Source organism: Phaseolus vulgaris, chromosome 10, assembly GCF_051622355.1.
Source record: "Phaseolus vulgaris cultivar YP4 chromosome 10, ASM5162235v1, whole genome shotgun sequence".
NCBI lineage: Eukaryota > Viridiplantae > Streptophyta > Magnoliopsida > Fabales > Fabaceae > Phaseolus > Phaseolus vulgaris.
The window spans coordinates 5,382,689-5,395,337 of record NC_143507.1 but is presented as its reverse complement, the minus strand read 5'-3'; the positions used below and the strand labels follow the sequence as shown (position 1 = coordinate 5,395,337).

At 31.2% G+C, this 12,649-nt stretch overlaps 1 protein-coding gene across 2 annotated transcripts; it reads left to right on the top strand.

Annotated features, from left to right (window-relative positions):
* Positions 1-2,377: 2,377 nt before the first annotated feature.
* LOC137818460 (copper-transporting ATPase HMA4) lies at positions 2,378-10,470 on the top strand. Of its 2 annotated transcripts, none has more exons than XM_068621906.1 (8): positions 2,378-2,844; positions 3,871-4,616; positions 4,757-5,228; positions 6,039-6,206; positions 7,153-7,407; positions 8,196-8,318; positions 9,002-9,487; positions 9,894-10,470. In XM_068621906.1, exons 1-8 carry the CDS (start codon positions 2,620-2,622, stop codon positions 10,287-10,289), a joined length of 2,871 nt encoding a protein of 956 aa, XP_068478007.1. In that variant the 5' UTR covers positions 2,378-2,619; the 3' UTR covers positions 10,290-10,470. The 2 variants fall into 2 exon arrangements, 1 of the variants encoding a protein (XP_068478007.1); XR_016516298.1 differs by having other exon boundaries at positions 2,426-2,844; positions 8,974-9,487.
* The last annotated feature ends 2,179 nt before the right edge of the window (positions 10,471-12,649 follow it).

The following is a 12,649-nucleotide window of genomic DNA, read 5'->3' as shown; positions in this document are numbered from 1 at the left end:
AGAAAGTACTGAACTCAGATTGTATAATAAATGGCTAATTACTTAAATTAAGATGTTGTAATTTTAAAGTATAATTAAAAATAAAGAAAAATAATAATTTATGCACATAAAAGAAATTGTTACAGAAAGAAATCTCTTTATATTTGTTATATTATAAAATTTATCTGTTAAATAATACACATCTGCTATAGATTAATAAATATTTTATGTTATTTTTAAATTATGTATTCATTAAAAATAAAAATTATGATTCAACCCTTTACAAACCGAGAAAGAAAAACACTTAAACTCGAGAAAGAAAAACAGTTAAACACGTCCTACCTTAATTGAAAACAAAAAATATGCAAACTCCCAAAACCAAACTAAGAATCCAACCAACAACCTAACACATCATTTAATCATTCTCATACAAATCAGACACCCGTCAGAAAAGAACAAAACAACTTAAGGTACCTTGGACGTAATCCAAGACTAAATCTTTAACTGAACAAGAGAGAACACTTCTAAAACATCTACCGCGCCACCTTCAAAAAATGAAACTATTTTTGTGTTTCCAAATCTCACTTAATACAACAATCCAAATCGCTCCTCAAACGTCATTTGCAGAATCAGATGAACTACTCAACAAAAATTGCAAAAAGTGGCGGAAAGTATCATTGTGAACCACCGACACCACGCCAAGCCAAGCAAAACACTGACTCCAAATTAACCAAGTTATTTTTCACTCAGAATAAATGACGACAAGATTGCTCTTCCTCCCCACACATACTACACAAAAGCCTTTCAACCTCAACTCCACACCTTTCTAAATTGTTCCTAATAGCAATCTTATTTGACAACACCCTCCAAGCAGTGACATGGGCTTAAGGTAACGCTTTACACCTCCAAAACTTATCGTACACAATTCTATTTTTCCCTTTAACCTCCCTCCTTAAAGATACATATGTTGATTTAACCAAAAACTCTGAGAACTCCCCGTCCTTACAAGCCCATCTATACCCCTTGTCCACCTCAAGCCTCAAGCCTCAACCCTTTAAGAACCTGTAGAAGTTGACTCTCCAAAAGTTTTTCCCATTCAAAAAGAGTCCTTCTCCAAACTAAACGCCACTCCCAAATTGTTACTCCAACCTCCAAACTCGACCAACTTAAAGGCTTTGGAAGTACTCAAGGAAAATAGTCTCGAAAAAACACACTTCAAAGCATCACAACTCACCCAATTATCCTCCCAAAAGCAAATTCTCTTCCCATCACCAATCCTCCACAACAAAGCATCATCAAAGCTCCTTCCCCAACCCTCTAAACTCCAAACCTCCTTCAAATTGTTCCATCAAAGGGAATCCTTATCAATTTTCCTGCTCTCTCTCAAACTTCTCCAACCACCATATTTAGAATCAAGTATCTCCTTCCACAACCCGCCCTTATCCGTTCCCAAGACGCCATATCCATTTTTCTAGTAATGTCAAATTAAACATCCTTAAATCGATGATTCCAAATTCTTTGTTTACAGTTTAGAGTATAGGGTTATATAAAATTTATTTTATGATTTTTGTCATAAATTCTTTGTTTGGATATATAAGAAATAAAATTTCAATAATTTAAAATTATAATAACAAAATTAATATATAGAAAACATATTACAAGTTTCTAAATAATTTTTTAATTATTTTTATTAAAAATACAATGGTAAAAGTAAATTAATCAGTGAAAAAATAAAATATTATCTTATTTACATTAAATAATACATATATTACTTAATTAGATTTTATACCTTAAAAAACTATTTATATTTATGTGAAATATTATTTGTTACTTTAATTATGTTAATATATATTTTTGCTTTAAATTAACTGTATTTAATGACAATAACTAGAAAAGAATGATTAAAAAATGTAAGGGATATGAAATTAACAAAGAGGTTACAGACATATTTAAATCTACAATAAATAAATTATAAAGTATATGATTAAATTTATTAATTTATTTTTATACTTCTATATGATTTTAATACAAATATAATATAAATAAAATAAAAATAAGAATGTTATTGCATTAATAGTATAAGGAGATAAATGTGTATTCAGAAAAGGGAGTATAATGTTAATTCTTTATCTTTTTAGTCTTATAATGTGTTTCTCTCAAACCCATTATATCATATAAACTAATCATATATGATCAGTTTTTTATTATAATGGAGATTTCTATTTAAGAAAACCTTGAGAAATAATAAAATTGATTTTATTAAATTATGTAAAAAAATTATATAAATTTTATATTTTAAAACCTCATAACTTTCTCAAAGATAGGTTATTATTATAAACTATCTTATCTCTAATTTCAGCTAAGGGTAGAAGTGGCAAAGATGAAAACTTGGTGGGAAAGGAACAATGAGACAGTTACAAATTCAAAAGTTCAAAACAAAAACACTGAGCGAGGATTCCAATTTCCAAACCTCAACTCCACGCACTACTCTCATCTTTGTAACCTCTTTTATCCTTATCTTCCCCAAAGATTCTTAGAATCTCCCAACCCTATCTTTTCTCCCTTTTCCCACTTTTCTTCTTTTTCCAAATCCCCTCTCTGCTCTTCTGAATTGGGTTTCTTTCAATTTCGAATCTTTCGATGGAACCTAAGGGGGGTGGCGAACTCAAGGTACCGTTGTTGCAGGCTCCGGAGGCCTCCGCCGCCGCAGTTAGCACAGTCACGTTTCAACTGAGCGACATCAAGTGTGCTTCGTGCGTAAATTCCGTCGAGGCCGTCGTCGGGAGTCTTAACGGCGTCAAAAGCGTCGCCGTTTCGCCGCTTGATGGCCGCGCCGCAATCAAGTTTGACCCCAAGTTGGTTACTGTAAGTCTGACTTAGGTCTTTTTCTGCTCTGTTTTGTCTCGTAAATGATCAATTTAGTCCTAGAAGATTGAAAATTCTGATTTAGTTTTTGAATACGTAAAAAATTCAAATTAGTCTTTTATATTCTAACTTAAATGGCATTAAAAAGTTACAGGGGACTGAATTTCTCTGCATGCAATAAAAAAAAGCTTTATTTTTTATTCTTTACCCACACTAAGGGTACTGGTTAGCGTTTGCCAAAAAAGCATACCATCAATTGTTCATAAATCATAAATTAGTTATTGAAAATCATACTAATTATGGACTTAAACAAGTTATTGCAAAATAGTTATGACTTTTAAAATAGGTGTGACTTCATCCTTTTATTCGAGATTGTCAAATTATGGGAAAGAGTTAATCAGAGGAAAAAGCCCATGCATGTCATCACCATGCATCACCGTGTAGGGGAAACTTGTGACTTTTACATTATATATCTTCAAGAGTCTTTGATATTGGATAAAATTGAAGACTTCATCTTTCAGTGTTTATCTAAAGTTTTGATAATGTGACTTTTACACTGTGAGTGCATGGTGGTTCTGGGCCATGTAATAATTCTTCAAGTGCATAAATTATTTTATGTTTATTTTACTTTTTTATTATCGTTTTTAGAAATAGAATAGTATACAATTTGGTCTGTGGAAAACTTGGATGTTGTTTCTTGAGTTCTCTTGGTGTTATTTAGAATTGAAGTTTGACGTTGGTAATTTGTAATGACTTTTACTGCAAGGGGAAAACTTTATTATGTGAATTATTATCGAGGTCAAGCTATAATCTGAAAAGAGAACAACACTAAAAAACACAAGAGGAAATCCATCTAAGTTTTGTCCATGTTATTGACTTTGAAGGACTAATTTGTATAAGTGAGAACTTTTAGGGGCTAAATCAGCTTGTGTTACAACTTTCTGGGATCTGTTGTTAAATCTTTGGTGAATTAATATTTATACTATGTGGATGATATTTATTTTGTGTTTGTAAAAAATATTATAGGTGAAACAATTAAAAGAAGGCATAGAGGATAGTGGGTTTGGAGTTCATGAGCTTCATGAGCAGGACATAGCAGTGTGCCGGGTGAGGATTAAAGGAATGGCATGCACAAGCTGCTCTGAGTCCGTTGAGAATGCCCTTCAAATGGTTGAAGGGGTGAGAAAGGCAATAGTTGGTCTTGCTTTGGAGGAGGCAAAAGTACACTTTGATCCTAATCTTACTGATGTTGACAAGATAATTGAGGCCATAGAGGATACCGGTTTTGGAACTGATCTTATTAGCTCTGGGAATGATGCAAACAAAGTGTTTCTAAAGCTTGAAGGTGTTTATACCGCAGAAGATGTTAATTTAGTAATGTCTTCTCTTGAGTTAGCTGTGGGGGTGAACCATGTTGAGATGGATTTGTCAGAACATAAAGTTACAGTTAGCTATGATCCGGATGTCACAGGTCCAAGATCTCTCATTCACTGTGTTCAGGAAGCTAGCTGTGGCCCCAAGAAGTATGAAGCAACCTTATACTCTCCTTCGAGGGAAAGAGGAAGAGATAAGGTGAATGAAATCCGTATGTATAGGGACCAATTTTTGTTCAGCTGCTTATTTTCTGTGCCGGTGTTTGTATTTGCCATGGTGCTTCCCATGCTTCCTCCTTATGGCAACTGGTTAAACTACAGGATCCACAACATGCTTACTCTTGGGCTGTTTTTAAGATGGATTCTTTGCACGCCTGTCCAGTTCATAATTGGCAAAAGGTATTATAACCATGAATAACTATTTATCCTAGTTTGTTTTTTGTTATTGTTTCTCTTTACTCACCGAAAGACAATTTTATTGTATTGTTTTCAAGAAATCAAAGATTTTCATTGTCATTTTATGTGTCTATTACTAACAGGTTCTATGTTGGATCATATCACGCACTGAAGCGAAAATCTGCTAACATGGATGTGCTTGTTGCGCTTGGCACAAATGCTGCTTATTTTTATTCTCTATATATATTAGTAAAAGCACTGACTCCGGATACATTTGAAGGACAAGATTTCTTTGAAACAAGTTCTATGTTGATATCCTTTATTCTATTAGGGAAGTATTTGGAAATTGTGGCTAAAGGGAAAACATCGGATGCTTTAGGAAAGCTGACTCAACTTGTTCCTGATAAAGCTTATTTAGTAGCCATTGATACTGATGGAAATATAATCTCTGAGACAGAAATTGACACTCAACTTATACAAAAAAATGACATAATTAAGATTGTTCCTGGGACCAAAATTCCTGTTGATGGTATTGTTATAAAAGGACAAAGCTACGCAAATGAAAGTATGATCACTGGGGAGGCAAGACCTGTCGATAAAAGCCCAGGAGACAAGGTATTATTCTTATATTATGACTCAATTGCTTGTAGTTTTTAATCTTGCAGATTATGAAAGCAGAGGCATTACATTAAATTAGGGGTTGAACATGACAAAAACACTAGTAGTAAAGGTGAGTGTTGATGTTGAAGGGTGAGAATTCCATGAAAGATAGCTGATAGGAGCTAAGCTATGTTTTACTAGAGAAATATGGCCAAATCCTTATTACAAATAACAGAGTTGCTCACAAAACAAGAAAATAAATGATAGAACAGAGTTGCTCACAAAACAAGAAAATAAATGATAGAACATTGCAGATCATTGAGGTCCTGTGAATCTCCTCTCCTTACCCAAATGCCCACAAGATTGGTCAATTACTAGCTTATCTTTACCTTTTTTTTGCTTCAAGTAGTTTTCCCTTCCTTCCGAATCTCCTTGCTGTGTAGCCAAGGTTGTTACAATCATGATTCTCTTTTCTGCATGTGACACAAATTCATAATTCTCATGTGGTCTAACTGGGGAATTCATAGTAATATGTGTAACCAAAAAGGTGAGTGGATGCACTCCATGATTTGTTTACATATCATTAAATTAAGATTTATATAGGTAGAGTACACACAAAGGCATGTGCAATAGATCCAGGAGGTTGATATGTTTTCTTCTTATTTTTCTTGGGAAGGGGCATTTAGTGAAATATGTAACCTTTAATTTTTCTGTATTTATGTAATCCTAAGTTCTAGTGGTTCTTCTAATTAGTGTAAAGGTGTCATAGTAGGGTGGTAAGAGCATTTAATTTTACTTTTTATTTTTGCTTAATATGCTGGACAGGTCATCAGTGGAACCATCAATGAAAATGGATGCTTACTGGTTAAGGCCACACATGTTGGATCAGACACTGCACTTTCTCAAATAGTTCAACTCGTTGAAGCTGCTCAACTTGCCAAAGCACCAGTTCAAAAACTTGCTGACCATATTTCAAGGGTTTTTGTTCCAATAGTGAGTGTTGCTCCTCAACTGTATGTTTCTAGTTTTTCTTTTTTCCTCAAAAAATGTTTCATCTACTAGTAGTGACTTACCACTGGAAACACTGGCTCTCTGCACCAGTACGACCTCATTTTTATTAAGTTTTTTTTTTTAATTTATTAAACTTAATTTGACATATTTTATAATAATCTTTTATTATGTATTAACATATATTAATTTTTAAATAGAAGATATATAAAAGAGAAACAATAATGTATATGGTAGTAGCGGAAAGTTATTATAATAAATTTAAAATTTGTAACCTCTGTGCAGTTATTTTTGAGAAAAAAATCTCTTTGTGATGATTTTTGGAAATCCCATATTAACTAAAGGTATGACCAGATTATAATATATGAGTTAAATTTTAACTTACAAGTCGATTTGATTAGGTTGAGTTAAACTTACAATACTTAAGAATTACATATATTATTAGTATATATATATATATATAATCAAAATTAAAACAGTTACTTTATTTTAACAGGATTTATACAATTATGAAATAAATAGGGGTAAAATTGTCTTCGAAAAATTTACACCAAAATGTAGTATTGACTTTATATATTTTTATAGAATAGATATATGCTGATTGTTGAGAATAAACAAATTCACTAATAAACATGTTTTTGGTGGGCATTCTCTTGATTGGGTGATCTGGAAAGGGGTCACTTCTTTTTTTTGTAGCGTTTCTATCTTTGCCTGTGCTATGCAGAAGCATTTTATAACAGTGAAATATTCCATCAGTTATCTAAATACTTTTTTTGCTTCCCCTTTTTGTTTATATGCTGATATTATCTGACTTAAAAGGAAGGGATGATAAAGATACTGCATTATTTAAACCTTACTTGATATCAGCATTGCAACACTATTTTTATCATTTCATTATTGGGAAGCTGCTTATTTGTGGTTGCATCCTTAGGTGGTTGCTGTGGCACTAATAACTTGGCTTGGATGGTTCATTCCTGGCAAAGCTGGTATTTTCCCTAAAGATTGGATACCAAAAGCAATGGATGCATTTGAGCTTGCTTTGCAGTTTGCTATTTCTGTGTTGGTTGTTGCTTGCCCGTGTGCTTTGGGACTTGCAACACCAACAGCAGTCATGGTTGCTTCAGGCATGGGTGCTTCTCAAGGTGTGCTCATCAAGGGTGGAAATGCACTGGAAAAGGCACACAAGGTAATGCTGTTTCTTTTTCCTGTTACTCCATATCACAAATTGTAGAATGCAGTAAAACAAAAAAACAAAAAACTATGGCATGTTAACTTTGCTTGCCTTTGGCAATTATACTAGTAGAAGTTTCTAAATGTATTATTTTTAATACCACATGTGAACCTTACCCCCTATTTTTGTTTAAAACATGTTAGAAATGTTATTGTTAGAATTTGAGAATGTTTCTTACCGTCTAATGGGTTTTATTTATCATTTATTGCTTATTTAATTAAAATAGGTTGCGTATAATAACGTATAAAAAATACTTAAAGTTTAGTCTTTTCTGTTACCAGCGTACCACCTTTCGAGCTAATATGAGCACTTTTAATAATTACTTTTTTACCCGATGAGAAGCATGGCTATGTAGGTTTACAAAAGCAACTCTTGACGTTTATTGTATATGTTGGACTTGTTGTGATTAAGCATTCACTTCTGATAATATACAAAACCTTTTCTTCTCCATTTTTCTCTTACATGTATTGCACCAAAATTGAGCATTAATTCTGATAATATATTGTCTATTGATAATAACACTTTATCAGTTATAATACGGTGAAAAACAGCCTTAAAAGTTTCCCATTATTTCTGACCTGTGAAAAAATCTATAGGCTGCAAGGTGTTATATTACTTAGCATAATACCTTCTTTTGCAAGACCAAACTGTTTCATTTTTCATTGTATCTATGACGTTCATGTTATGCGTATAAATTTATCACAATTCTTTTGTTGAAACCTCATTAACTGTTCACAATGCAGGTAACAGTTGTTGTGTTTGATAAGACTGGCACACTAACAGTTGGGAAGCCAGAGGTAGTTGGTGCAGTTTTGTTTTCTGAATTTTCCATGGAGGAGTTATGTGACATGACAATTGCTGTGGAGGTATTTTTCTATGTTGAATACTGCACTTAGTTGGATATCTGAATATTTGATGTAATTTTGTTCTTGGTAACATTTTTGGAGCCTATGATGGAAAGAGATTAATATAAAAGAGAGATTGAATCTAATAATGATAAAATGAAATTGGTTGTCTTGTAATGAAAAAAGAATGTTAGCTAAGGTTGGTTTCAAGTGCTAAAAGCGATTCCAAATACTTCTGAAAATAACAAGGCAAAAACATTTTGTCTTCTGCTATAGCATGTTTGTGTACAAAATTTATTTTGGCACTTTCTTGTAGTGAAAATAAAAATGTATATTTGTGTGGATTTCAAGTGGTTTATTTTAAAATAGATGTCAAATAAATTTGAAAAACACAGAACAAAAATTTGTTGTCTTCATTTATAGCATGTGGGGTAACAAATTTCTTGAGGGAAATGATATTTTTTTCTAATAACTTTGTGAAGTTAGAAAAAAGAAAGATTATTTCCTTAAAATAAAGTGGACCCACACATATACATCATAAATTTGGGGAGAAAAATTCAATTTGGTATGTACTACCTCCATTTGATTTGATATTTAAAACTCACAGTTTGTTAACTGAAGATGATAATTATAAAGGAGAACAGATTTAAATGACAGTTAATTTCTTATAATTCAGATATATCTTAATGTACACAAACTTTTAGGCAAGCAGTGAGCACCCGATAGCAAAAGCTGTTGTGGTACATGCAAAGAGACTGCGCAAGAAGTTTGGTTCTTCCACAGAGGAAGTCCTGGATGTGGATGATTTTGAGGTACACATGGGAGCTGGTGTAAGGGGAAAAGTTGGTAATAGAACGGTTGTAGTTGGAAACAAGAGACTCATGCATGCTTGTAATATTCCAATAAGTTCTGAGGTTGAGAAGTACATCTCTGAAAATGAAAATCTGGCTAGAACTTGCATTTTAGTTTCAATTGATGGAAAGATTGCTGGTGCATTCTGTGTAACTGATCCTGTAAAGCCAGAGGCTAGACGTGTTGTATCTTTTCTACACTCCATGGGCATCTCAAGCATCATAGTGACTGGTGATAACCGTGCTACCGCAACTGCTATAGCAAATGAAGTAGGTATTGATGAGGTTTTTGCTGAGACAGATCCTGTTGGCAAAGCTAACAAGGTGAAAGACTTGCAGGTAAAGCTTGTAATCTTTTAAGCTAAAAGAAAATCATGCTAAAAGCCAGTCTTTATCAAATTGGATCTTGTTAACTAATGTAGTTGATACATTTCTCTTATAAAATGATGTATGAAGGCTTGTTTGTTTCCCTTCACACATTTTTGTGTGTTTTAAAAGCTATTTTCTACTGCTTGCAATCAATTTCCCATTCAAAATTTATTACTTTTTTCAAACCAAGACCAAAACACTGAAAAAAACTTATGTTTTTTCATTGTCTTCTTTTTTTCTTTAAATACTATGTTCAAGTACCCCAACAACTTCTAAAAAAACTTAATTTTGTTCACTCAGATCAAACAAATTTGTTAAAACGGTTACTAACAAAGGCTAAACATTTTCTGAATTTTGATACTTAATCTTGGTGCAGATGAAAGGAATGACTGTGGCAATGGTAGGTGATGGAATAAATGACTCACCAGCCCTGGTTGCTGCTGATGTTGGGATGGCAATTGGTGCTGGAACTGACATAGCTATAGAAGCAGCTGATATAGTTCTGGTCAAAAGCAGTTTGGAAGATGTGATCACAGCCATTGATCTTTCCAGAAAGACCATGTCGCGCATCCGTCTGAACTACATCTGGGCTCTTGGTTACAACATTCTAGGCATGCCAGTTGCTGCTGGAGTCTTGTACCCTTTTACAGGAATCAGATTACCCCCATGGCTTGCTGGTGCTTGCATGGCTGCTTCTTCTCTTAGTGTGGTTTCATCCTCTCTTTTGCTGCAGTTCTATAAAAAACCTCTGCATATACAATCCTCTTCATGACTATATTTATGCCCTGTAGTTTGATCAAGCCCAACATTTTGGCCATAAGACAGGTCAGATGTAACTTTTTTCTGTTACCCCAGTTGATGCAAATCTTTTACTGCTGTAATTTTGTCAAAAAATAGGTCTGCCTGAAGTGCAAAGTTTCATGGAAATAATTGATTTGATTGACCTACATCAATACCAAGTTGTGTCTGCAGTTTAGATCTTTAGGTTGTTGGAACAAGAGATTGGAAATTGCTAAATGACACTCAATGGAATGAGTGTCTTCAAGATATTGGTTAAAGAATTAAAAGGAGAATTCTTGTTGAAAATTTTGTATTTTTATCCATCCTAATAAAAAAAATTACTTATAATTTCTTAACTAGGGTGATAATATGTGAATTAATATGAAAATTTGTTTGAATATGCTAAAACAACTCATTTTGAAATGGAAGGAGTAAGATCTAGCCTAATACAAAATTGATGAGCTTAAGTTTTTTACTGTGAACTTCATATTGTGATTTAAATATATTATTAAAAATAAAATAGAAAACAATTTGTAAACATAAAATAAAGAATTATATAAAATCGTAAATATTACATATTTTATGAAAATTAGATGATATTATTTGACTAATAAATTAAGTGAAAAAATTAGAAATGACAATCTAACATCTCTATTCTTAAATATTACTTTAATTGTTTAATTTATTTTTTTATCTTAAAATCTTAAGAACTTTATTTTCTTAATTATATTAATGTAAAAAAAATCATACAAGACATATTTTTAATGTTTTATATGGGTTAAAACTAATATATTATATACAACTATAAACAAAATAATAAATAAAATATAAATAATTAATATTAATTACGATAGTTTTTTGAAATTTTATTGAGACAATTTTTTTGACATAGTATATCTAAACTGATGCAAATGGTTAAATAAACCGTTTTATAGTAAAAAGTATTTTAAAAACTATAATTAAATCATTTTAATCCATTCCATGTTAGTTTAAACATAAAATTTAAATTTTTTAAAAGATTATATTAATTTTTCAAAATTTGGATTTCACGGACAATTAAGTGACAGTTTTCCAAAAAATAATTACTATAAAAGTTATGAAAATATTTCTAGAGAATCACAAAAGTATATAAAAGTGTTTGGAAATATTGGTTTTTGGTTAAAACTAATCCAAAAATTTAATCTAATTTTCTCATAATTAATCATTTAAAGAATTTATTTTATCATTTAATAATTATAACAAAAAGACTTAAAAATCAATTATGATATAGGATAATAATGTAAAGACCACAAATTATTATTTTAATAAACTTTGTACACAAACTTAGATTTAATATTTATTTTTCCCTCTCAAGCCTGCAACTAATGTTGCAGTGGAGGATAAAAATAATTAAAAACTAATGAAGCCCAACATTAATATTTATTAGGGAAAAGTATGAACAAAAGCCTTTAAAAATATATTTTTTTTATATTAGTTAGTCTTACATTTTTATAGCACTTTTAACTTGATCCAAGTATTATTTTTTATTATTTATCTAAAAAATAATTTGATACTCTAGTCTTTTAATACTGTTACACTCCAAATATAAAATATTTGTTTCACTCTTAAATAATCTAAAAAAAGATTAATAAAAATTTGCTTGGGCAAATTAAGTTTTAACAAAGACACCACATAATAGATCCATCTCACTACGAGTTTGAGTAAATAATGAAATGTTTTATAACGAGTTAAAAAAAATATACTTATCCAGTAAGATTGAATCCATGGTAGTTTAGATTAATCCACAAATTCACTTAAAAGACAAATAACCTAATATTATAAAGAATATGCTAATTAAAACTCAAAATTGATATAAAAAATATTAAAACTTGTAAACCAAGTTTATTAAGATTTAGAAGTTAGTGTCACATTTTTCATTTTTTAATTCATTATGTTTTTTTGAAATATTTTTATTAATAATGGAGTCTTAATTTTCATGTTAAAAAAATATAAGTTTTTATTTATTTTTACTTTAACATAATTGTTTTAAATTTTAGGTGGACCGACTTGTTCATCCCAAATCATGCTAATACTTGTTTGGATTACATACTAGGTTAGGTTGGATCACAAGTGTAAAAAGAAACATTTTCATACCATGTCTATTACGTTAGAAAAGAGAAAATCATTATGAAATTAAATGTCATGATAATTCGATAATAATAACAACACTTTCTACATTGGTTACTTGTTTCTTTTTGTAACTAATGTAGTATCCATACAAACAACATGAAAGGATTGTGGAAAGAAAGAAGAAAAACTTAGAAAGAAGTTTTTTTAGGAAGTTAAATAATATAAATATATAAAAAAAACTTT

What these genes read in the sequence shown, in the direction of transcription:
- LOC137818460 (XM_068621906.1), top strand. Translation starts at nt 2,620, where the DNA reads ATGGAACCTAAGGGGGGTGGCGAACTCAAGGTACCGTTGTTGCAGGCT. An exon ending in CAAGGGTTTTTGTTCCAATA is followed by an intron (nt 6,207 to 7,152) that starts GTGAGTGTTGCT and finishes TTGCATCCTTAG; the next exon opens with GTGGTTGCTGTGGCACTAAT. An exon ending in CACTGGAAAAGGCACACAAG is followed by an intron (nt 7,408 to 8,195) that starts GTAATGCTGTTT and finishes TTCACAATGCAG; the next exon opens with GTAACAGTTGTTGTGTTTGA.